Genomic DNA, 27,712 nt, shown 5'->3' with positions numbered 1-27,712 from the left:
GAGCAGCCGTCAAGGAAGTGAGTCTTTTCTCAGGAGGGCCTGGCAAGTGGGTGCTAGAGTCTTAGCCTCAGTCTCTCCTGCCCTGGGCCTCCCAGTTGGTGCTGTCTGTTAATTGACCGTGCTCATGGACATGAACACAGACCCTACTATGCACCAACCCTGTCGGCGCCCTAGGAAGCGCCAGAGGACTCGCTTTCACGTTGGTGCGCTGCTCCCTGGCTCCGGGCGCCACGCCCACAGGGACCGCAGTCTCCACTTCAGCGTCTTGCATGGCCAGGCACCCGGGTGGGGTGGCATGCCCCAGGACCCTTGTTCGTGTCCAAAATGACTTCCTGCTCTCCCGGTGGATCCCGCTTCCCTCCGAGCCAGGGAGCACGGTGGGCAGCCTGCACTAGGCACCACCTCTTCTGTGAGCGCTCTGCTTCTGCCCCGCCCCTCATCTGCGCCGTTCTGCTTTCTCAGACCCCTTTTTGCCGTGCAAAGGGAATTCTTGAAATTAAATAAAAGGTATCCAGATTGCAGACTGCAAAAAAAAAAAAAAAAAAAAAATCCCAAAAAAACCATTCCTTGCACAGAAGCAGGACAGGACAGTTCATATTCAATCAACCTAGGATCTGTTGCCTACCAGGGAATCTTGTGCCTTCAGCCAGATGTAACAATGGTCCCAGCATCTACACAGTCTGCATCAGAGTTTGAATTATAGTTTATTTCCGCCTCAACCATATACACACATGTATATAGCATTACATCCTATACAAGTTTGCAAACTCATCCACCATCCATTCTTTCTACCTCCTAAGGATGTCAAATTCAGAAGAGCCTCCAGGGTGGAATCAAATCACAGAAAGCAAGGGAAGGGCAGTGTCTCAACAAGACCTGCCTCAAGATCATCCAAAGGAATTACTTCAAACTCATGCACTCAAGTTCGATTGGTATTAATTCCTCAGCCTATTTGGTTAATGTTGAAATTAAAAGAAATATGCAGCCTCCTCAAAACACATTTCCTTAAAAGAATAAAAGACTGCCAGAAGGAAATTTAGTCACTTGTGCTTTCTAAAGAAAATTATCTCTCCTTGCATTACTGAGGGTTTTCATTTGAAAATAAATGTAACTCAGAGTTGTTATATTCCATGATAAAAAAAAATCACAAACATAGGCAAATGTAAGCCTCTCATCTTATTCTGTAATGTGTTGAAATCACGCAGGGGTAAAAAAGAAGTATGGTCATATTTCCCTAAGGATAATTCTTCCATATAGACCTACATTGCACTTATACTTTTTTTGGTAAATATTTTGAATGTGCATGATCAATTTCTGTCACTTATCCAACACCTAGAAGTGCCTGACAATGTTCGAACATGAATTTCTGGATTGATTTCAGAAACAGTGACTGGTAACTGTATCTACAAATGGCTGCTCTATTTTGATGTGAGCTTAATTAGTGCTGCATATGAAACTCCAAATGTCACAATCTAGGAGTTTTCAAATGTTAATTATTAGGCTGATTTAGTTAACTTGTTCTAAAATGAAATTTGAATTTAATTTGATGTGGGTATTAAATTCATTTATAATAAATTCATTTTTTAAGATAAAGGGATTTCATAAAATCTATCATGATTTTAGTGTGTGGATGAAAACTATATGAAAATGCCACATGTAATAGATGTTTTGATGTTAAACCTGAGCTACACATATGAAGGGGAGGGTTGAGCTGCCCAGTTAGGATGTCTGTTTTCGAAGTCCAAGGCGCTGCTTGATGAAGTTGGAGATTAGAAGCTGAGGCCGTTGCTGGTACTCCACCAGGACATCATGGGGCAAGTTGATCTGGTCACAGTCAAGTCTGTCGAGAAGTGTCACACAGACCACAGCAGCTGGAAGAGCAAGTAACAAGATGACTGACACAAATGAGTGTATTTCTTTTTATGAAAACGTTAGCCAAACATCCCAACATCCACAGTACATGTACTTTGTGTTGTACTCTTTAATTTAGAAACAAATCCAGGAACTCTTGTCTTCTGTAATTGCTATTTCTATACAAGTCCCCCAATCATTTCATTTAAATAAGTTAACTGAACTTACCATGGACACACCTCCTCCCCTCTTCCTCCATAATTGATTAGATTAGGGCTCAGGAAAGCATTATGTTGAAGAAAGAACAAGGAGGGATATTTGCCATCCAAGACATTCAACCTTCAGCCTTTTATCCTATTTCATTCCTAGAGAAGGCTCTTCCTATTTAAAGCTATAACTGGAGAGCTAGCCATTATTCCTGAGGTGACATTTTACATTTTGGTGTGTTTGAGTTTGCCTGCTGCAACACTTGCTGAAGAGGAAACTAAATAAAGGAGATAGGGAATGCTGAGCCAGGAAATACCCATAAAGGTGAACATTGATCTTCATGAAAATTGATAAGGAAAATATGAAATAAAAAGCTTAAACATGAAAATCAGCTCCACGAAAGAGCAAATGGATTAGCACTTAATTTCTTTAAAAAATGGAATAAGATCTTATGAAAAATAAGAAGACAGGGAAAAATGAACAAAACCTTTTCTAAAAAAATAAAATTCTCATTATTGAAGCATTGCCAGGAGGGTAGTGTCTGGCCTGTTTGTTGCATTAAAGCTAGAGAGAAAAATTGGGTTCCATATCTTTGTCAGTCTCACATCAAATCTGTGATTTCAGGGGATATGATTATTCACATTGAAACTGGTTGCTACCACTTGTACTTGATCCTAGTGGGATAATCTTCATCATTTTCAGGAGAATTTCAGTGCATGTGGGAATTAGGTGTGTCTACATTAACAAGGTTTGAGATTATGAAGATAGAGTTGGACATGAGCATAATAGTTCCTTATTTTACGTCAGTCCTACTTCAGGCTTTTTTGTATGTTCTGGAGTTGGGGAGAAGTGTGGTACAGTTATAATAGTACATGCTATCCTTGACTCTATTTTTAATCAAGATAATTGCACATATTCATGGGATATGACATGATGTTTTGACATACACATACATTGTATAAAGATTCAATCAAGCTCATTAACTGATCCATCTCTTTATCTACTTATAATTTTTTTGGTCGGTGAGAACCATTAAAATCTACTCTTCTAGTGATTCTGTAATATATGTTATTAGTAACTGGAGTTACTGTGCTGTACAATTATCTCTAAAACTTATTCCTCTTAACTGAAACTGTACCATTTGGCCAACATCTTCCCATACCCTCAGTTTGCCCACCTAGTCCCTGATAACCACTATTCTACTCTCTAATTCTATGAATTTGACTTCTTTAGAATCCAGATATCAGTGAAATCAAGCAGTATTTATTATTTTGTGCTTGGTTTATTTCACATAATGCCCCCAGGTTCATCCATGTTGTAACAAATAACAGATTTTTTTTCTTTTTAAAGACTGAAGAGCATTCTGTTGTGCACATGAGTACATATCACATTTTGTTTGTCCATTTATTTATTGATGGGCACTTAGATTGATTTCATGTCTTGACTATTTTGAATAATGCTACAATGGATAGGAGGGCAAACTTCCCTTGACATACTGATTTAAATTCTGTTGGAAACATAAGGATATTCAAAAGCTTCATGAAGACTGGAATTAAAAGATAAGTTTATTTGGGTACCAAAATAATTAAAATCCCTGCATAGTTTTTTTTTCTTTTAATAATACACATTTTCCACAAACTTTTTGAAGACCTCTAATGAACTCAGAAGTGAGCTAACTTTATCATATACTAGTTCTATTTTTAGTTATTTGAATAAGTTCCATATAGTTTTCCACAATGGGCATATTAATTCCCACCAATAGCATACAAGAGTTTCCTTGTTCCCTATTTTTACATTCTTGTTAGCATTCATTCTTTTTAAAACAGCCATTTTAACAGGTGTGAGATGACACCTCATTGTTGTTTTAATTTGCATTTCCTTGGTGATTAGTGATATTGAACATTTATTTTTTTTTTTTTTGGACAGGTAGAGTTATAGACAGTGAGAGAGACAGAGAGAAAGGTCCTCCTTCCATTGGTTCACTCCCCAAATGGCCACTATGGCTGGTGCTGTGCCGATCCGAAGCCAGGAGCCAGGCGCCTCCTCCTGGTCTCCCATGTGGGTGCAGGGGCCCAAGCATTTGGGACATGCTCCACTGCCCTCCTGGGCCACAGCAGAGAGCTGGACTGGAAGAGGAGCAATCGGGACTAGAACCCGGTGCCCATATGGGATGCAGGCACTGCAGGCAGAGGATTAACCAAGAAAGCCACAGTACCGGCCCCAATATTGAACATTTTTACATATATATATTGGCCTTGTGTATGTTTTCTTTTGAGAAATGTCTATTCAGTTCATTCACTTATTTGTTAATTGGGCTATTTGCTTTCTTAATATTGAGTTATATGGATTCTTTATGTAATTTGGATATCTCATAACCTTATCAAATAGATGTTTTGCAAATATTTTCTCCTAATTGTGTTATCTTTTTGTTTGGTTTAGTTTTTGCTACATTGTGGGCATTTATGATGTTATTTAATCCTCATAGCTGTGCCATGAACTAAGTATTGTTTTTGTTCCTTTTTGACAGATGATGAAATGAGGGTTTAGAGAGGTCAAACAAATGGCCCAGTATGACACACTTGTAAACAGCCAATCAATTCCCTGCTTCCTAAAGTGCTGAGGCGAGTTGTCCCTTCTATCCACTCTTCCCCTGTGCGGGTACATGGTGAACCCTTAGGCAACCCTGCTCTGCCCTGTCGGTCAAACTGACCCTCTTGCTCAGTGAAGTGAAAAGCAATGAACATATTCAACTTGAGCTGAGTCAAGTATTTCATCAGTAGGACCCTATTTATTTAAAATTCACTGGGTTGTAAAAGCAACTTGGCTGAAACAGGTAAACAAGCAAGTGGAAGAGCTGGAAACTTCCATGTGCCTTTCAAGTTAATGATCAGCAAGTCTGTGAAGCCTGACATGGGCTGGCAGTGCAGGGAGAGTTGAAAGTCCTCCTTTAATCTGTCACTTGGCAGAGGATGCTAGGAAACCAAAGCTCTGTACTTGTCACTTTACTGTTCTTCCTGGATTTCCAGGGCAATGCCCAAGTTGGAAAAGAACAGGTCAGAGCCATCTCAGTGGTGTTTTCTTGACCCCGTAGAACCCATTAACAAGCAGCTTATGATAATCTTGTCACCTCAAATTATTATTTCCATGAGCAATTAAAAGGGACTAATTACCCAAAACAGTTTGTCGAAATTAAGCCTGACAGCTTTGTGACCATAATCCTCAGATTAGGCAGCAAAGATGGCTCCTGGGGAGGGAGGGACACTTAGTGACCCAGCTGTCACCAGGAGGCTGTTTCCTAACTGACCTGAGGCTGCAGTGCAGTGGGGACTCACAGATCTCAACATGGAGAGTAAAGAGCTGCACCAGAAATACACAGTGATTCACAGCTCTTGGGCATCAATTATAGGCTCCTGGAGAATCTGATGAAAGTCTTAATTGGAATCTCCTTGCACACACACATACATACATACACACACAGCACATGGAACTATACACACAAAATATGTGTGTATAATTTCAGGGGTCCAACAGCCCCCTAAAGCCTTATCCATGAGTCCTATTGACTGCCACTTCAACCTTACTTCTCTGATCCAGAATGAACTTTGATTAAGGTTTTCCCATGGAAAGGGAAGCAAAGCTGACGACTAATGCCCCACGCACAGCAGAAGCCTTTGGAAAGTGGGAAAGCAGCAAAGTTAGCGTCAGAGTTCTCAGCCTGGTCTATTTGCTCCTCTTCCAGGTTTCCTTGACTCTTTTCATACTTAGCCCCCATTGCCTCTCAAGGGTTTGAGCTTATTAAGCAAATACCATTTTTGCTCTCTCTGTGCCTACTGTATAAATCATAGAAATTATTTTTAATCAACAACCCAGAAACTTTGTACCATACAGCTCTCTCCAGAGACATTAATCTCAGACTTAGCTGCATATCACAAACCAGGTTAAGAAAATTTATATTTAAAGGGGCGAGACAAGACTAAGTGTCACACAAACAATGTTCCTTTTGGGTTGGTGTTTCTCAGAATATGTACCCCTGACCACCTATATCAGAAACAATAGCTAATTTTTCAAGTTCTGAAATTGCATTGCAGATAAGCAAAACTATAATGAGGGGTGGAGATTGGGAGAGGCCAGTAAACCTGATGAAAAAGTAAATCCAGTTAAATCATTTTCACACTAATGGTTGGGAACTATTGCTTTAAAGATTTTAATCTATCGCTGGGTAAAATCATGTTAGCAGAACTGTACATACCCAAACCCTAACTCATTAAGTCCTCCAAGAATTGCTGAATTAGACACAATCACGATTTTATATTATATCCCTCAAAGAATTAATGTTAATCCTATATCTGTTGTAAAACTATTACTAAAGACACTGCCTATTATAATATCACTGATAACTTCATTATTTAGCATAAAGTATAACATTTAGATAAAGTTTTTATGATGAACTATAAATGCTCACATAAAAGAGGGCTGTAGAACTCTAAGTGTGTTCATTTTCATCATGGCCTCCATGAAACCCAGAGCTAGATCTAAGAATCTGGTATTGCAGTTTTGGGTAACTTCTTTAATATTGAGATCTCTCCATCCACATTTTCAAACAAATGCCTCTTATTCTTGTTATCTTTTTCTACATGATGTGATTATGCCTTCCTCTTTGATGGAATTCTGCCTCTAATGCTTTTTTTAGATGGAGGAGAGTACAAGTCATCTTTCCATAGATAAATACGTGACGTTTTCACACCTGGTGGAGTAGTGGAGGAACATCTCTGTTCTAGTCCATCTCTGTTTCAAACTGTGTTTCCTTAGGAAAGTCTGTTACATCTCTGGACCTGATTTCATTCTCTGAGAAAGGAGCAGGAGAGATCTCAAATCTCCTCAAGTTCACAGCTTCCAGTCTGTGTGCTTCATATCATCTTGTCATGCAAGCATGACTGTGGTCTCATCTCTAGGAGGTTCAGCTGCAACCATGGGCACTTGAGATTCTGACAGATGCTGGATCCCAACCAGAGATGACTCATGATAGGCAGAAGGTGGATCCTGATGTGCTGGGAACGGCATGTAGACTTAGACAGGAGGAACCCAGAAGCCTCACAGGAGTCATAGCAGGGGAGTGGTGAATCACATGTGAAACAACCACACAAGGAGACCCAAGATGGCTGAATAGTGAGAAGCCACACTGACCTCAACCACTAAAAGATAACAAAAACAAACAAACAAACAAAAAAACGAAGGACCATGTTCCCATGTGAATGACCGACAGAAATATTCAGCTAACAAGTGACAGAACAGAGACCCTGGAACAGTGTGGAAAGGAAATATAAAGGCTGATATGCTTGGCCATGCTGCCAGCCAATCCTGCATCTACGCAGCTGGCTGCTGCCTGGGAAATGCTGTCTTCCACAGATGAGGTAGGAAGAGGTTGCCATTATGCCCTGACAGCAGCACCTTTAACTGAAGGAAAATTCCACAGTCCCCAGTGACTTCAAGTGCAGCCTTAGGAGCTTACTGGTGTCTGAGCAGCTACTTCGCTCCAAAAAGTGAAGACATATTGCCTCCCTCACCTCTCACTTTCCCAAAGTTCCAGTCTCAATGGGATGTGGCACAGTCCATGCTGAAATATGCTCTGGCTCAGCAGACAGCACCCAATCATTCTGCTACCAGAAGTGACCAGAACCAGAATCAAGGCAAGTTACAAAGCTGAGAGCACACCCCTGCGTCTTACAACTGTGAGAGCCCTGGGCATATGCACCAGAGCTGTGCTCACCCACTCTACATAATCCAGGGGGGTTTCCCCTCAACTTCTGGGGCTAGCACCAGCAGCAGTCCATGAAAAATCCAGACCCAATTGAAGAAGTTCCCTCTACATCTCCTAACTCATAGTGCTGGAAGTCCCAAGCACAAACCCCAGCATCACCCTTGCATGCTGTGCAAGAATTGGAGGTACTTCCATCTGTGCCTTAAGAACTGAGATGATAGTATTATAATATGTGAAGTAGTTCACAATCACTTACAATATCTAGAGTGCTCTACCTCATCACTGTACTTCAGGCAGGTGGTCCCCATCATCCCCAACACCTGTTTCTACCCTGGGAGCTCTGGGTAATGACCCCACTGTATCTTGCAACACCAGGACTGTAACAATCAGCACTAATTTCCTCAACCCCACTGGAATTTACCTGGTGGTACCTAGGGAAGAACTTGACTGCATTCCACCTCTCCAGACCCACCCATACCTGCCAGTGCAAAATCTCCTGCATACCTTATATTCACCCTGTAGGACTAGAGCAGAATTCAGTTCACATCTTCTAGGCCTGGGACTATGGCTCTTGATGTTATAAGCCTTAGCCCTAGTTGAACTCTCCTAGCAGGACCTGGGGAAGGTTCTATCCACATTATACAGTCCTAGAACCACAGCTTTTTGTGCTACAAGCCCCGGCATCGCTCAGACGTGCCAGTGGGATGAGGAAAGTCTCCTTTATGTGCATCAGTATCAAGAATAAGACCCTGTCTATAACAAGGCCTAGTGTAACTGACACTCTAGACTCTCAGGTCTGAAGATATACATGTTAAGAAGCCCAAATTCACCTTAAAGTCATAATTCCACTCCTAGAAACTATTGTGGTGTTACTTATAGACACAGCTTACATTGATTAAAGAAAAAGAAACCACTCAGAGCTTACATTTCTGGGCTCACCTGGAATCAAAGCCAAAGCAGTAAGTCAAGTGATGCTTTCCATTTCATCAGATGTGTGGAAATCAACATAGGGACACAGGAAACATGAAGAAGCAAAGTAGTATACCACCAAAAGAACATAATCGTTCTCCAGAAATGGATTCAAACCTGAAGGAGATCTACAAAATGCTAGAAATAGAATTCAAAATAGCGACTGTAAGGAAACTCAATGTGATGCAGGAGAATACAGACAGCTTAAAGAAATGAGGAAAACTATAAGTGACAGGAATGAAACATTCACTAATGAGATCAAAATCATTAAGAAAACCAAACAAATTTTGGAGGTGAAATCTTCAATCGATGAAATAGAAGAAACAATTGAGAACTTCAACAACTGAATAGGGAGAATAAAAGAATTTCTGGGCCGGCGCCGCAGCTCACTAGGCTAATCCTCCGCCTTGCGGCGCCGGCACACCGGGTTCTAGTCCCGGTCGGGGCACCGATCCTGTCCCGGTTGCCCCTCTTCCAGGCCAGCTCTCTGCTGTGGCTAGGGAGTGCAGTGGAGGATGGCCCAGGTCCTTGGGCCCTGCACCCCATGGGAGACCAGGAGAAGCACCTGGCTCCTGCCATCGGAACAGCGCGGTGCGCCGGCCGCAGCGCGCTACCGCGGCGGCCATTGGAGGGTGAACCAACGGCAAAAGGAAGACCTTTCTCTCTGTCTCTCTCTCTCACTATCCACTCTGCCTGTCAAAAAAAAAAAAAAAAAGAATTTCTGAACTGGAAGACAGGGCTTTTGAAGTAACCCAACCAGACAAAAATAAAGAGAAAATAGTTTGAAAGAACAAAGAAAGCCTATGTGAAATATGGTATACCATTAAATGACCAAATATTCACATTTTAAAGATTCCTGAATGAGAAGAAAAGAATAAAGTTGTAAAGGATCTACTAAATGAAACAATAGTTGAAAACTTCCCAAATCTTAAAATGGGCCTGGACATCCAGTTGTAGAAAGCTCAAAAGACCCCAAGAAGACTCAATGAAAAAAGATCTTCTCCAAGGCATATTGTAGTCAAATTGTCAAAAGTTAAGGACAAGGAAAGAATTCTAAACAAAGTAAAAGAAAAGCATCAAGTTACATGTAAAGGAAAACCAATTAGAATAACAATAGATTTCTCAGCAGAAACCCTACAAGCCAGAAGAGAGTGGGATGATATATTCAAGATCTAAAAGTGATTATTTTTGATGTTTGTATTTGTGAGACCAACATCACTCTAATACTAAAGCCAAACAAAGACGCACACAAAAATAAAACTATAGACCTATATCCTTGATGAACATAGATGCAAAAATTCTCAACAAAATACTTGCAAACCACTTCGAAAACCACATCTAAAGGATCCTACATCATGATCAAGTGGATTTATAAAAGGCTAGTTCAACATTCACAACAATCAATGAATGTCAAATTATGAAAACAAAATCCATATAGTCACCTCAATAGATACAGAGAAAGCAGTTGATAAAATTCAACATCCCTTCATGATAAAACCCCTCCAGAAATTAGGTATTGATGGAACATACATGAAAATTATAAAGGTCATATATGACAAACCAATTATCAATATCATAGTGAATGGAGAAAAATCTGAAAGCATTTTCCCTCAGATCTGCAACAAGATAAGAATGTCCACTTTCATTACTCCTAGTCAACATCATATTTCAAGTATTAGCAAGAGCAATTAGGGAGGAAAAAGAAATAAAAGGCATCAACATTGGAAAGGAGGAAGTAAAAAAAAAATCTATGTTTGCAGATGACATCATCTTGTATGTGAAAAAACCTAAACACTACACCAAAAGCCTGTTACAACTGATAAGCCAATTCAGTAAAGTTACAGATAATACAATCAATATACAAAAAAAAATGTAGCTTTTCTATATGCCAATGATGAATTCATTAAAAGAGAAATCAAAACAGAAATCTCATTCACAATAGCTACAAAAATCAAATACATAGGAATAAATTTAACCAAAAAAGTGAAAGATCTCTGCAATGAAAATTATGACATTGATGAAAGAAATAATCAAGAAGACAAAAAAGGAAAAGATATTCCTTGCTCATGAATTGGAAGAAGTAATATCATTAAAATATCCATGTTACCTAAAGCAATCTACAGATTCAATATAATCCCTATCAAATTATCAATGAAATTTTTTCTAAAATTAGAACAAAAAAATCCTAAAATTCATATGGAATCATAAAAGACCCAGAATAGCCAAAATGATCCTGAGCAAAAGAAATCAAGTTGGAGGCATCATAATACCTGACATTATACTATATACTAAAAGCTATAGTAATTAAAATAACAAGGTTATTGGCATAATCCAACACATAGATCAACAGAATAGAGAGCCCAGAAATTAATCCATGTACATACAGCCAACTTCTTAGATAAGCCCCCCAAAGCACAGGAAACAAAAGCAATACTAGACAAATGGTATTCTGTTAAACCATAAGCTTCTACACACCAAATGAAACAATTAATAGAGTGAAGAGGCAGCCGACAGAATGGGAAAAAATATTTGTGAGCTACCTATCAGACAAAGGATTCATATTCGGAATCTATTAGCACTTCAAAAAACTCAACATCAAAAAGCAAACAATCGAGTTAAGAAATGAGCAAAGAACCTCAACCAATAGTTCTCAAAAGAGGAAATACAAATGGCCTACAAAGGTATGATAAATGTTCAACATCACTAGCCATCAGGAAATACCAATCAACACCAAAATGAGATATCACCTCTCTCCTCAGAATGGCAATTAACCAAAAGACAGAAAGTAACAAATACTGGTGAGGATGTGGAGAAAGGGGAACTCTTATATACTATTTGTAGCAATGTAAACTAGGGCATCCACTGTGGAAAACTGTATGATGATTTCTTAAACTAGAATAGACTTGCCATATGTTCCGGTAATCCCACTACTGGGTATATACCCTAAAGACATGAACACATTGTATCAAAAATATAGCTGCACCACCATGCTTATAGCAGCACTGTACACAATAGCCAAAATATGGAACAAACTAAGGTATCAGAGGAATGGATAAAGAAAATGTGTGTGTGTGTGTGTCTGTATAATGGAATATTATTCCGCTATAATAAAAGAATGAAATTCTATCACTTGCATTAAAATGCTTGTAACTGAAGGACATCATGTTGAGTGAAATAAGCTGGGCAGAGATAGGCAAATATCACATGTTCTCTCTTATATGTGCAAACTAAAATTTTAAAAGAAAATTAAAAAGAAAACACAAAAAAGAAATGCCTGTGTGTACCAATATTGCTACTAACATAGTTTTATCAAACTTTGTTTTATATCTGATTGTTAAAAATATACAGTGCTATAATTTAATGATCTGTGATTATTTTAAAATTTACAGCATAAACAAAATGGAGGAATCTGTAAAACATCATGCTGAGTGAATTAAGCCAGTCCCAAAGGGACAAATAATCATATGTTCTCCCTGAACAGTGACAACTAACCGAGCACCAAAAAGGAAACCTGTTGAAGTGAAATGGACATTATGAGAAACAGTGACTTGATCAGCCCTTGCCCTGACTGTTGATGAACAACTTACTACTTTATCCCTTTTAGTATTTTTTTATTCTACTTAATACTATTGGTTGAACTCTTTAATTAACACACAATTATTCTTAAGTGTTGAAATTTAACTGAAAAGTGATCCCTGTTAAATATAAGAGTGGGAATAAGAGAGGGAGAAGATGTACAATTTGGCACATGCTCAATCAGACTTGCCCCAAATGGTAGAGTTAGAAACATGCCAGGGGATTCCAATTCAATCCCATCAAGGTGGCATGTACCAATGCCATCTCACTAGTCAAAGTGATCAGTTTCAGTTCATAACTGATCATAATGATAGGACTAAGAGTCAAAGGGATCACATAAACAAGACTAGTGTCTGCTAATACTAGCTGATAGAATTAAAAGAGAGAACGATCCAACATGGGAAGTGGAATACACAGCAGACTGATAGAATGGCAGATGTCCTAAACAGCACTCTGGCCTCAGAATCAGCCCTTAAGGCATTCAGATCTGGCTGAAAAGCCCATGAGAGTATTTCAGGCATGGAAAGCCAAGACACCCTGGCAAAAACAAAACAAAACAAAACAAAACAAAAACCTATATGAAAGATCTCTGCAAATGAGATCCCAGTGGAAAGAACAGGCCATCAAAGAAGGAGGTGCCTTTCTCTGAAGGGAGGAGAGAACTTCCACTTTGACTATGACCCTGTCTGAATAAGATCAAAGTCGGAGAACCAAAAGGCTTCCATAGCCTTGGCAACTCATGACTAGAGCCTAGGGAGATTACTGACGCCATAAACAAGAGTGTCAATTTGTTAAGTCAACAACAGGAGTCACTGTGTATTTACTCCTCATGTGGGATCTCTGTCCTTAATGTGCTGTACATTTTGATTTAATGCTATAACTAGTACTGAAACAGTATTTTACACTTTGTGCTTCTGTGTGGGTGCAAACTGTTGAAATCTTTACTTAATATATACTAAATTGATCTTCTGTATATAAAGATAATTGAAAATGAATCTCGATGTGAACGGGATGGGAGAGGGTATGGGAGAGGGGAGGGTTGCAGATGGGAGGGAAGTTATGGGGTGGAAACAGCCACTGTAATCCAAAAGCTGTACTTGGAAATTTATATTTATTAAATAAAAGTTAAAAAAAGAAAAAAATTTAGAGCATAAGAGTGAAATTTTTTTCCCTTTTGAATCCTTTAATTAAATTTTAATTTAACTCCTTTAAGTTTAGTAAGTCAATAGAATAGCAATTAATATTTTAAATCATGGCAATTCTTCGGAAATTCACATTTTTTCTCCATTCTCCATATTTATTTTTTTCCCAAAGAAACCTTTTATTTAAGGAATACCAATGTACAACTTTCAGAATATACTGATACTTCCCAATGTACTTGCCCTTCCAGTTACACCACCACCCCTCCTCCTCCTCCCTCTCCCATTCCTAGTCCCATTCTCCACTAAGATCCATTTTTTATTAACTTTATACACAAAAGAACAACACATACTAAGTAAAGAGTTCAACAATTTGCATGGAAAAAAATGTTCCTCAACAGTAAAGACAAGGGGTGTTCAAATTCATTGCATCTTGAAGTTAATCTCTCTCTTTTTTTTTTTTTTAAGAAAATTAACTTTAGGCCGGCGCCGCGGCTCAATAGGCTAATCCTCCGCCTAGCGGCGCCGGCACACCGGGTTCTAGTCCCGGTCGGGGCACCGATCCTGTCCCGGTTGCCCCTCTTCCAGGCCAGCTCTCTGCTGTGGCCAGGGAGTGCAGTGGAGGATGGCCCAAGCCCTTGGGCCCTGCACCCCATGGGAGACCAGGATAAGCACCTGGCTCCTGCCATCGGAACAGCGCGGTGCGCCGGCCGCAGCGCGCTACCGCGGCGGCCATTGGAGGGTGAACCAACGGCAAAAGGAAGACCTTTCTCTCTGTCTCTGTCTCTCACTGTCCACTCTGCCTGTCAAAAATTAAAAAAAAAAAAAAAAGAAAAAAAGAAAATTAACTTTAAAGAAGAACCCAAGAATGATACTTCTTTTGTGAGCACTTAGACATAATTATAATAAAACTCTTTGAGGACAGAGATCCTGCATGTAAAGTTAGTGCACAGTGACTCCTGTTATTAACTCAACAATTAACACTCTTATATATGACGTCAGTGATCACCCAAGGCTCTTGACATGAGCTGTCATGGCCATGGAAGCCTTTTGAATCTACAAACTTCATTAGTATTTAGGCAAGGTCATAAGTAAAGTGGAAGTTCTCTCCTCCCTTCAGTGAAAAGTACCTCCTTCTTCAATGACCACTGGGGTCTCACCCACTGAGGTCCTTCATGCAGGACATAATTTTTTGCCACAGTGTCATGGCTTTCCATGTCTGAAATGCTATGAGTGAAATTAATAATATCTGTTCATTTGATTATTATTTATAGTTCTTGCCTATATTCCTGGAAAACTAGATTCTTTATCCTTTTTATTGCTGAACTCTTTATTAAGTGGAACATTAAACTTTGGACTATAATGTAAATTAAAAATTGGGTGAGAAGTATCATTATGCCCTTAAATTCGTATATATCAAATACATGAAATTTGTTCACTTTATATAAATAAAGAATGTTAAATAAAAAAATTATATTCCATATTAAAAAAAGTTATCTCAAAATTTTTTAAAAAGTGAGGGAGAGAAGGAGAGAGACAGGAAAGGAAATGTCATAATCCTGGAATTGTACGTTTGAACTACATTAAATCTGCTCTCTTTATGTGATAAACAAACAAAAATAACCACCAAAGGGTTGAATCAGTGGCCCTAAATGCTGCATTAATGTGTGAATGTGTCAACAGTAGGGAGGGACAATTAGAATAGAACATATGAGAATAGAGTTAAAATAAATTAAATAAACCTGTGGCATCTCGCCATGATTAAAAATGTGTGAAAAGTTACAAAGGAAGAAAAAACAAATTATTTTAAAATATTAACTTTGTAAAAGTAATAGGTAAATGAGTCACTACTTATATTTCTTGGATACAATGACAAATTTTCTTGGCAAACCAGTGGCTGCATACTATTGAGCAAGTGTCCACGTAATGTGTTTTCTGATTGCAGCACCAACTCTCTTGGTATATACACAGCACTCAGGCTTTGTTTGCTGAAGTAGCACAAATATCTGCTCACACAAGTAAAATATAAAAATCTGCATTGACTTTTTTTTCCATTTTCTCTTTTTTTAACTTTTATTTAATGAATATAAATTTCCAAAGTACAGCTTATGGATTACAATGGCTTTTTCCACCCCATAACTTCCCTCCCACCTGCAACCCTCCCCTCTCCCGCACCCTCTCCTATCCCGTTCACATCGAGATTCATTTTCAATTATCTTTATATACAGAAGATCAATTTAGTATATATTAAGTAAAGATTTCAACAGTTTGCACCCACACAGAAGCACAAAGTGTAAAATACTGTTTCAGTACTAGTTATAGCATTAAATCAAAATGTACAGCACATTAAGGACAGAGATCCCACATGAGGAGTAAATACACAGTGACTCCTGTTGTTGACTTAACAAATTGACACTCTTGTTTATGGCGTCAGTAATCTCCCTAGGCTCTAGTCATGAGTTGCCAAGGCTATGGAAGCCTTTTGGTTCTCCGACTTTGATCTTATTCAGACAGGGTCATAGTCAAAGTGGAAGTTCTCTCCTCCCTTCAGAGAAAGGCACCTCCTTCTTTGATGGCCTGTTCTTTCCACTGGGATCTCATTTGCAGAGATCTTTCATATAGGTTTTTGTTTTGTTTTGTTTTGTTTTGTTTTTGCCAGGGTGTCTTGGCTTTCCATGCCTGAAATACTCTCATGGGCTTTTCAGCCAGATCTGAATGCCTTAAGGGCTGATTCTGAGGCCAGAGTGCTGTTTAGGACATCTGCCATTCTATCAGTCTGCTGTGTATTCCACTTCCCATGTTGGATCGTTCTCTCTTTTAATTCTATCAGCTAGTATTAGCAGACACTAGTCTTGTTTATGTGATCCCTTTGACTCTTAGTCCTATCATTATGATCAGTTATGAACTGAAACTGATCACTTTGACTAGTGAGATGGCATTGGTACATGCCACCTTGATGGGATTGAATTGGAATCCCCTGGCATGTTTCTAACTCTACCATTTGGGGCAAGTCTGATTGAGCATGTGCCAAATTGTACATCTTCTCCCTCTCTTATTCCCACTCTTATATTTAACAGGGATCACTTTTCAGTTAAATTTCAACACTTAAGAATAATTGTGTGTTAATTAAAGAGTTCAACCAATAGTATTAAGTAGAATAAAAAAATACTAAAAGGGATAAAGTAGTAAGTTGTTCATCAACAGTCAGGGCAAGGGCTGATCAAGTCACTGTTTCTCATAATGTCCATTTCACTTCAACAGGTTTCCTTTTTGGTGCTCGGTTAGTTGTCTCTGATCAGGGAGAACATATGATATTTGTCCCTTTGGGACTGGCTTATTTCAATACACAGAAAACTTTATACTAAGTAAAGAGCTCAACAATTTGCACAGAGGAAAAAAAAATTGCTCCTCAATAGTCAAGGGCTGTTTAAAGTGCACTGACATTTAATAGCACACTTTTGGGCTCTTCTGTCCAAAGACTATGAACCTCCTGTCTTAATGGGGAAGCTGTTAGAAAGAGGCAGCTCATCATGGTGAAAAGGGGCCTCTGGCCAGAGGAAACAGGGCCCACATTCCAGCTGGCTAGCTCTCAGCAGGTGGGAAAGCGACTTAGCCTAGCATCTCTGGGTTACATGGCTGTTTCTCTTGTAAGAGGGAAAAAGCTACAATCTGTTGCCTTGTAGCCTCATGGAATAATTTCTCAAAATCCTGACTTTATATCCATCTTAGGACTAAGAACTTCTCCAGCTCTGAACTGAATATAATCTTTAATCCTTGTTGTAATTCGTTTTTTACTTTATCAGGGATCACTGTGTAGTTCCCAGAGCCCAGTGTCTTTTCATTGCCAAAAACAGCAGAAGAATATAAAAATGGATTAAAGTCAAGATTCTGATCCCTTTCATCAGCCTCTAATAAAGTAGTATTATGTAGACTGTGTATATCCCCAGTTACAATTATCTATCAAAAGATATAGCACTGAATTCTTCCTTTATTCTAATGAAAATCTACTGTGAGGCTGTAAACAACTGAAGACACAGAAGAAAATTTAATCTTAGACAAATATGCTATTTCATGTATTACTCTATAAACAGGCATCAAGAGACAGCACTGTCTTAAAAAAAACACATGCCAACGAACATACTTATCACAGGTTCACAGTGCAAAAGGATTAGCCTATTTAATCAGAATGTTAGGGGTTTGATTTAAGTAAATTTCACTTTAAGAGAAGGGCAGATTGAGTGCGCTGTAAAATGAGAGATTAATACACTCCTTCAGCACTGCACAGTGCTTCTGTTCTACAGGTTTGCATTATTCTGAAGGTTCAGCTTTTTGACGTTGAATAATTTGATGAATCTTCCTGTTTGCATTTACCAGAATCTTTGTTACAGCCACATTGGGTTCCTAGTATTCTTGTCCAGGATACCAAGGTTAGTAGAGCAACAGTAACTGATGGGTGTCATTGGCAGTATAAGAGCAGTTGTCCACTTAATTAACTATCAAGAGACCTAAGGACTATATGGACCTTTAAGCAAAGGGAAACTTTGACCTGTTTGGACTACTGGGGTTCCTAAGTATCTTAGACAATTCCAAGCCATCCATGTGACCAGGGGATGAAGGATCAAGCTTGTGTGGTGCCTTCATCAGACATGAAGTGAGTCTAGTAGCCATTCTTTTCGTCCATCCATTCAGCAAATCTTTATTTAATACCTCATATGGCAGACATTATTCTAAATGTGGTGGATTTAGCAATAATAAGCTGGGTCCCTGTTATTATAGCATTTTTGTTCTAATGGAGAGAGATCACAAATATTAATGCAAGAAGATATATATTTATTAAGTAATGCATAAAGTAAGTAATATAGAAACTAATCACAATGATAGCCAATATGGTGCAGAGAAATGTAGACTGATACAAGTATGAGTAATGAGTTTGGGTATTCATGCAAAGCTTCCTTTCTATCCATTTTAGGACTAAGAACTTCTAACTAACTGGGGGGAGGTGAGAATTAAGGGGAGATCTGGCATTAATTATGAAGATAAGAAGTAGTGGTAGAGTAGGCTTTGACATAGTGATTAAGACACCAGTTAGGGTACCGATAGTCCATATCAGAGTATGGGTTTGGGTCCCAGCTTCCTTTCTAATTCTAGCTTCCTGCTAATGTGCACCTTACAAGGCAGCGAGTGAAAGCTCATGTAGGTGGGTCTAACACCTACATGGGAGACAATGGTGGAATTCTGTCCTCCTCGGCATTTGAGGAATGAAACAGAGGATGGCAGTGCTCTTTTTTCATTCCTTTTCACTCTGCCTCTTAAAGAAATATACAAATAAATATTTTAAAAAGTAGTGGGGTAGGAATTTAGCCTAGTAGTTAAGGTACCTGCTTCCCTCTTTACAGTGCTTAGGTTTGCTTCCCAGTTCCCACTCCTGATTCCAAATTCCTGCTAATGCAGACTTTGGAAGACAAAGGTAATGGTGCAAGTAGTTGAGTTCCTGCCACCCACGTGGGAACTTGGATTGAGTTCCTAGCTCCCAGCCATGACAGATATTTGAGGAGTGAATCAGTAGATGGAAGCTCTCTCAATCTGTCTCTCTGTCTGTCTGCCTCTCTCTGTCAAATAAATAAATGAGCATAGGCCACAATTTATTGGATAAAACTCCAAAAGCACAGGCAACAAATGCAAAAATAGGTAGGATTACATCAAACTACGAAACTTCTACACAGCAAAGGTAACAGTCAGCAGAGTCAGACAGTGAATAGAATGGGAGGAAATATTGGCAAGCAATTCATTTAATAAAAGATTAATATCCAGAATACATAAGAAACTCAAAAAACTCAACAATAAAATAACAATCAATCCAGGTAAGAAATGGACATAGGATCTAAATAGACCTTTTCAAAAGAAATGCAAATGGCCACCAAACACATGTAAATATGCTCACTGTCACTAGCCATCAGGGAAATGCAAATCAAAACTACAAGGAAGCATCATTTCACTCCTTAGAATGGCTAGCATCAAAAAGACAAAACATAACACGCTGGTGAGGATGTAGAGAAAAGGGAACTCTTACACACTGTTGATGGGAATGCAAATTAGTACACTTTGGAGAACAGTATGAGGGTTCCTGAAAAAACTGGTACAGTGGCTAAGACACTGCATGGGATGCACATATCATATATCCAAGTGACTGAATTGGAGTTTTGGCTCCACTACTAATTCCAGCTTACTGCTAATATACACCTTGGGCGGTAGCAGTAATGATTCAAGTAGTTGGGTCCCTGCCACCCATGTGAGAGGGTTCAGCCTAGCCCAGTCAGCTGTTGTGGGCATCTCGGGAGTGAATCAGCAAATGGGAGACAGCTCACTTGCTCTTTCTCTGTCTTTTAAAGAATAAACTAAAAATAGATCACTATATGCCCCAGCAATGCCATTTCCATGTATATAGCTGAAGGAAATGATATGGATATGGAAGCAATATTTGTATCCCTATATTCATTGTAGTATTACTCACAATGGCCAATACATGGAATTAATCTAGGTGTCCATCAGTGGATGAATAGATAGAGAAAATATGGTATCCACACACAATGGAATATTATTTGCAGCAAAATCAATGAAGCTGGAGATCTTCATATCAAATGAAATAAAGACAAATACCATGAGATATGAACGGTTAAAAATTATATGCATGTATAGAAGTGTGGTTTATATGTGAGCATATATATTTGCTTATTTGTATTTTATCTGAATATATATATTTGATAAATATATTTGATCTAATTACCAGAATCTGGGAATGGTGAAGTGAATGAGAATAGGTGGGAGCTTTATAATGGGGACCAAAACCCAGTAGGGTGAATGTATTGAGTTTCACAACAGAGTGGGATGATCATAGCATGCAATGAGGTATTATGTTCTGTATACAAACAGGAACAGAGGAGCTGCCAGGCGCCAAACACAAAGAAAATTGAAAAGCTAATTGCCTGGCATGAACAGTTTACCCTGTGTATGTGTGTTGAAATAGTATACTGTACTTCTTGTCAAGTCATTTATAAGGGAATTCCCCCTCCCACTAGAAACTGGCAGATTGATCAGCTGAAACCTTATAGGACAGGAGTGAATGGGATGAAATATTCAAAATCTTCAAAGTAAGACGCTGCCAGCCTAGCAAAGCTATCTTTCAAAATCTAAGAGAAATCAAGACTTTCCCTGACAAGCAAAAACTGAAAGAATTCCTTACCACCAGACTGGCCCTGCAAGAAACACTTAAGGGAGTCCTATATGAGAACTGAAATAAAGGTAACCAACATCAGGAAAACACACAGAAGTACAAATCTCAACAGCAAAGCACATTACACAAGAGAACAAGAAAAAAAAATGAATTATTCCTATTTATTTCTAGTTTTGACTTTTCTCTGGCTTTGATTTGCTACATATTTAGTGAAGGGTTTTTCCAACAGTATTAGGATTATAGTTGTATATTTTTTTCTTATATTCTTCAGGTTTTGCTATCAGAATTATGTTGGTCTCTTAAAATGATGTGGAAGGTGATCCTTCTCTATTTCCTGAAAGAATATATTATTGGGTTGTTGTTTTTGCTTTAAATGTCTAGTAGAATTCACCAGAAAAAATATTTAGACTTTTCATTATTTTTGGAAAATATGAAAGCATGAAATTAATTTTTTAAAGGTATATGGGGCTACTCAAAATTTTTTTCTTGGCATATCAGTTTTCTCAATTTGTTTCTAAAGAAATATGTGCATTCCATTTGTGGCCCAAAAGCAAATGATATCAGTCTATTGAAGATACATCTACACTCATGTGTTTATTCCTGCACTATTCATACTAATTAAGACACAGAATCAACCCATGTGTCATCAACCAATGGATGGATAAATAAAATTTGACATACATACTTAATGAACATTATTCAGCCTTATAAAAGGTTGAAATCCTGTCATTTGTGACAATGTGGATGAACCTAGAGGACATTACGTTAGGTTGAGATAACCCAGGCACAGAAAGACAAATACCACATGATTTCCTTTATTCGTGAACTCTAAAAAAGTTGATTACATTCAAGTTGAGAGTAGAATGCTGGTTACCAGTGAGTATAGAAAGAGGGTTGATGGTGAGGGAACTTGGGAGAGATTAGTTGATGGGTAAAATGTTAGCTAGGTTTGAGGAACAAATTCTGATGTTCCACTGTTTATTAGAGACTACAGTTAATAGCAATATATTTTTCAAAACAGCCAGGAGAGGATTTTTAATGTCCTCACCACAAAGAAATGATAAATATTTGAGGTTGTGGATATACTAATTACTCTAATTTGATCATTAGACAAGGTATACATGCATAGAAACATCACCTTGTATCCCATAAATACATATGTACAATTAAATGTCAATCAAAAATAAACAGCATTTGAAACTCAGAAATAGTATCCTGTACTTCTTAAAAATGTGCAAGTCTTACATGTTAGTCAAAAATTTAAAAATAAAAGAAGCAAAAGTAGTAAAACATGTGGAGTTAAGATCTCCTTGTGCCTAGCAGATGCAGAAATATCTGTTTCTACATTAATCTAAACCCAGTGAGTGATTGCTCTGAGGACAGTGGGCTCCTAAATGACCTTGTTTATATAAAATAGTGTTATTGACAAGCCAACATTGTCAACTAGCACATATGTGTGAACTCGGTTATGGAGTCGTCTGGTAGTACTAAAGAGACAGAAAAGGCAGTCAGTGAGGGTTGCCTGAAAAGACAGGATAGGGTGGACATCACTGACAGAGGCAGGGAGTAGGGCCTAGCAGCAGCAGTTCAAGAAGGTCAACAGCAGTCTGAGCTCTGAGCTTCCAGTGCAAAGTGAGATCTTTCTTCACACATCTTAGTGTTGGCACAGCCTCCCTAACTTCCTCTGTTGCTTGTGACTGTGCTCTCCGTACTTCCCCTAAGTAAGCTTTTCCAGGTCACCTAAAGTCTGTTGCAAATTAGGTTGAAATCAAAAGGTGCCAGATGCCAGCCTCCAAGCTTCGTTGTGCCATAGGGAAAGAATGTTATGAAGTGGTAGCGAGAGATAGGAACACAATAGCATCCTATGCATGATTGTTTTTTTTTTCCCCTATGTACTTGATGGCTGATCTTCCAGAAAGCAGGATACCAGGAATCTACCTTTTAAAACGCTGATGTCGAGGAAGAACACATTTCAGGTGCAGAGATCACTTTTCTCCCAACACTGCTGGCTTCTTGACATAAACCCTTTCCTCTTCCCAACTCGTCTCTGCTGAATTGGTTGCCCAGTGGTGAGCACCAAGGACTTGAATATCTTGTCAGAATGGGAAGCAGACACCAGAGAGGGAAACTATGGGTATCTTCAAGTTGGCCTGCTAAGCCAGGAAGATCTCAGAATAAATGCAAATGATGAGATACAAGTATATTAATTTTTATGTGAATTTGCAGAAATATAGAAGATGTTCACAATAGCCACAAACAACCAAATTCCTTGGAAAACACTTAACCAAGAACATCAAAGATCCTATGATGAGAATTACAAAATCTTAAAGAAATAGAAGAGGATACCAAAAAATGGAGAAATCTTCCATGCTCATGGATTGGAACAATCAATATCATCAAAATGTCCATTCTCCCAAAAGCAATTTGTAGATTCAATATGATGCCAATCAAAATACCAAAGACATTCTTCTCAGATCTGGAAAAAATGTTGAAATTCATATGGAGATACAGGAGACCTCAAATAGCTAAAGCAATCTTGTACAACAAAAATAAAGCCAGAGGCATCACAATACCAGATTTCAGGGCATACTACAGAGAAGTTGTTTTCAAAACAGCATGGTACTGGTACAGAAACAGATGGATAGACCAGTGGAACAGAATAGAAAAACCAGAAATCAATCCAAACATCTACAGCCAACTTATATTTGATCAAGGATCCAAAACCAATCCCTGGAGTAAGGACAGTCTATTCAACAAATGGTGCTGGGAAAACTGGATCTCCATGTGCAGAAGCATGAAGCGAGACCCCTACCTTACACCTTACATAAAAATCCACTCAACATAGATTCAAGATCTAAGCCTATGACCCAACACCAAATTATTATAGAACATCAGAGAAACCCTACAAGATAGAGACACAGGCAATGACTTCTTGGAAAAGACCCCAGAGGCACAGACAAAGCCAGAATTAACAATTGTGATTTCATCAAATTGAAGTTTCTGTACTGCAAAAGAAACAGGAAAGTGAAGAGGCAACTGGCAGAATGAGAGATATTTTTAAATTATGCAACTGATAATGGATTAATAACCAGAATCTACAAAGATCATGTAACTCCACAAAAATACAACCCACTTAAGAGATGGGCCAAGGACCTAAATAGATATCTTTCAAAAAAAATCAAATGGCCAACAGACACACAAAAAAAGTTTCAGGATCTCTAGCCATCAGGGAAATGCAAATCAAAACCACAATGAGCTTTCACCACACCCCAGTTAGAATGGCTTACATTCAGAAAGCTCCCAACAACAGATGCTGGCGAGAATGTGGGGAAAAAGGGACACTAACTCACTATTAGTGGAAATGCAAACTGGTAAAGCCACTATGGAAGACAGTTTAGAGATTCCTCAGAATCCTGAATGTAGCCTTACAACTTCACCCAGCCATTCCACTCCTTGGAATTTACCCAAAGGTAATTAAATTGGCAAATAAAAGAACTGTCTGCATCTCAATGTTTATTGCAGCTCAATTCATAATAGCTAAGACATGGAATCAATCTAAATGCCCATCAACAGTAGACTGGATAAAGAAAATATGGGATATGTACTCTATAGAATACTACACAGCATTAAAAAATGAAATGCAGTCATATGCAACAAATTGGAAGAAACTGGAAAACATCATGCTGAAAATAAGCCAGTCCCAAAGGAAGATTTCAAATGTTCTCCCTGATTGGTGACAATTAACTGAGCACCTAAAAGGAAATCTGTTGAAGTGAAATGGACACTATGAAAAACAATGACTTGATCAGCCCTTGTCCTGTCACACAACTTACTATTTTATTCCTTTTAGTATTTTTTGTTATCCTTAATATCATTGGTTGAACTCTTTAACACAATTATTCTTTTTTTTGACATTTTTTATTCAATTAGAATTTATTTTTTTATTAAACTTTTATTTAATGAATATAAATTTCCAAAGTACAGCTTATGGGTTACAATGGCTTCCCCCCTCCCATAACTTCCCTCCCGCCCGCAACCCTCCCCTTTCCCGCTCCCTTTCCCCTTCCATTCATGTAAAGATTCATTTTCAAAAAAAAAAAAAAAAAAAAAAAACAAAAAACGCTGATGTCTGAAGGAGATAAAGAGCTCCTGACACTAGAACAAAATTCAGACAGAAATAATGCAACGAAGTACTGAAATTTTAGAATTATAGATGCAAGCTTTAGTGTGAATGTGGACAGCCCAGAAGGGGTCTGCTCAATGAAATGGCTTCAGCGGGGGCCTGGGAAAGAGCTATTTGCAGGCTGAAATCAGCTACCAGCAGCCTCAATGGAGACAGAAGAAAGAAAATGCAGCAGGGGGCAGGAACTGCAGAGAAGTAGCCAGGAAAGCATCCAGGAGGGATACTTGCAGGTGACAGTGAACAAGGTCATGAAGATTGGCAACAAGCACAGAAAAGCTCTCCAAGAAGAATAACTTCTCTCAGATTTCTGCAACTTCCTAGAGACAGAGACTTGGGTCCAGGGTTCACAAGCCTAAAATTCTTCCTTGGCTGCCAAGGAGTACCCTTTGAGCAATAATTAATATCATCTCCATACTCACTCTAGGGCAGTGTGTTGGCAACAGCAGTTTATGTTTAACTAAACAGGTGGCCAAGTTTCTATCTATTTGCATGTTAGGTGGAGATGTGACTGGCGTGATCTCTAACAAAGAAAGATGAGGAGGCATTTCCAGGGAGCAGAAATATCTGGAACCACATGTCCCTGCTGGCTGTGTGCTCACTGCGCTGCTGCTCAGGCAAGGCCAGGCTGCCCCACCCTCACTAACTTAGAGAAAAGCTGATGCCGCTGTGGTGCTGGTACGGGGTGTTAACGATGAGCTTCTAAAGAAGACGAGCCAGCATTTGCTGCCCTCCACCTGCATATTTGTTAAGAATCTGCAGACATGTACATTCTGAGAGATGAAAATGATAAGGATGCTTCTCTTCTTACAAACTAAATATTTTTTATTTTATTTTTACTTTTTGACAGGCAGAGTTAGACAGTGAGAGAGAGAGAGAGAGAGACAGACAGACAGAGAGAAAGGTATTCCTTTTCCGTTGGTTCACCCCTCAAGTGGCCACCATGGCTGGCATCTTGCGGCCGGCGTGCTGCGCCGATCCGAAGCCAGGAGCCAGGCTCTTCTTCCTGGTCTCCCATGCGGGTGCAGGGCCCAAGGACCTGGGCCATCCTCCACTGCACTCCGGGCCACAGCAGAGAGGAGCAACCGGGACAGAATCTGGCGCTCCAACCAGGACTAGAACCCGGGGTGCCGGTGCCGCAGGCGGAGGATTAGCCTAGTGAGCCGTGGTGCCGGCCCAAACTGTAAATTTTTGCTAACACATATTCTTAGAATGAAGCATTTGTTTGCAATGAATTAAAATTGACTATTTCTAAGTACTGATATTGGAACTTGAATTCTGCTTATGTTGAAATGATGCACAGTCATACTGTATTTCGTATTTCCACTTGTAAGCTTTTTTCCCTGTGTGCCAGCACACAGCATCCTCCTAATGTATGACCAGTTTCACCGGCTGCCCTTACTGGTCTCTGTCATCTCCCTTAATTTCTAACCTTTAACTGAAGACCTCTTCCCAGCTGTGCATACACACCTTCTCTTTGTCATCTCATCTGTGCATGCCTTTAAGTGCCATCTCTAGGCTGTCAACTCACAAATTCACTTCTCTACTCCAAATTCCTCACTTAAACTCAAGATCTAGCCATCTACCCACCTGCTTGGCCTCCTTTAGCACTATTACTTCCTTAACCTCATCTAAATCTTCTCCATCCCAATTATGAGAACCTCATGCTTCAAGCCAGAAACATGGGGGTCATTCTCACCTCTTGCCTTTCTCTCAAAATTGCATTAAATTGTCAACAAATACCCTTGGATTTGTCTTTAAAATGTTTCCAGAATGTTTACTGCAGGTGTAGCACAGCAGGTAAGACACAACTTAGGCCATCCACATCATGTATTAGAGTGCCTGGGATTGAGTCCTGCCTCTTAATGGGTACCCTGGGAGGTAACAGATGATGGCTCAAGAACTTGGGTCCCTGCCACGCTGTTGGGTGACCCATATTGTATTCCTGGCTCCTGGCTTCAACCTAGTCCAGGCCCAGCTGTTGCAGACATTTGGGAAGTGGACTAGTAGACCAGAAGATTCTCTCTCTCTCTCTCTCTCTCTCTCTCTCTCTCTCTCTGTGTGTGTGTGTGTGTGTGTGTATGCTCTTCCTTTAAGTAAATTTAAACCTTAAAAAATGTTTCCAGAATCCAACTACTTCTCATTTTCTCAACTGGGATCACTGTGGCCCATCATCTCCTACAGTCTGCTGTATTAGCCTTCTCATTCCTCTCCCTGCTTCTGCCCTTGACCCGTCTAGGCTGTCCACAATTCAGCAGCCAGAGTGACTCTATAAAATGCAGGTCAAGTCTGGTCACTTCTCTTTTCAGAGCCCTCCAATGACTTCCTATTTCACTCAGATTGAAAGTCACAGTTCTCACAATGGCCCACACAACCTGCATCTTCTCCACCCCTCCTCCTACCATTCCACAACCTCCCTCCCTTCCAGGCACTCTGGTCACTTTCTTGTTCCTCCACACAACCTGTATGCTCTGCCTTGTGGCCTTAGATTTCCATTTACCAGGATGTACTTCCCCAGATATTCACATGGCCTTTTCCCAAATGGCATCTTCTGCTCTGACCCTTCCTTGACCATATTATTTAAAGTTTTGATTAATGGACTAATTTAGTAATATCTTATAGGCATCCTGTCTCAATAAATTCAGTTGTAGTAGAAAATAGCAATCACTACTAGCATGAATGAAAGTGAAGTTGCTGCTGAATGCTGGCTACATCACCAACTAGCCAGTGAGCTTGGGCAACTTGATTTTGACCCTTGAGTTGATCCTCATTTGCATAGTTGAAATAATTTCCTATCCACT

The 27,712-nt window shown here is 39.3% G+C and overlaps 1 protein-coding gene across 2 annotated transcripts in view; it reads right to left on the bottom strand.

The window, feature by feature from the left end:
* Positions 1-685: 685 nt before the first annotated feature.
* Positions 686-27,712, bottom strand: part of UPP2 (uridine phosphorylase 2) — a 56,403-nt gene continuing 29,376 nt past the window's right edge. For both annotated transcript variants that reach the window (XM_062199902.1, XM_062199903.1), the window contains exon 7: positions 686-1,871. In XM_062199902.1, the coding sequence (XP_062055886.1) occupies positions 1,720-1,871 (152 nt within the window). In that variant the 3' untranslated portion in view covers positions 686-1,719. The remainder of the gene's footprint in view (positions 1,872-27,712) is intronic.

Source organism: Lepus europaeus, chromosome 1 (assembly GCF_033115175.1).
Source record: "Lepus europaeus isolate LE1 chromosome 1, mLepTim1.pri, whole genome shotgun sequence".
NCBI lineage: Eukaryota > Metazoa > Chordata > Mammalia > Lagomorpha > Leporidae > Lepus > Lepus europaeus.
This window is presented reverse-complemented; position numbering and strand designations above follow the sequence as displayed.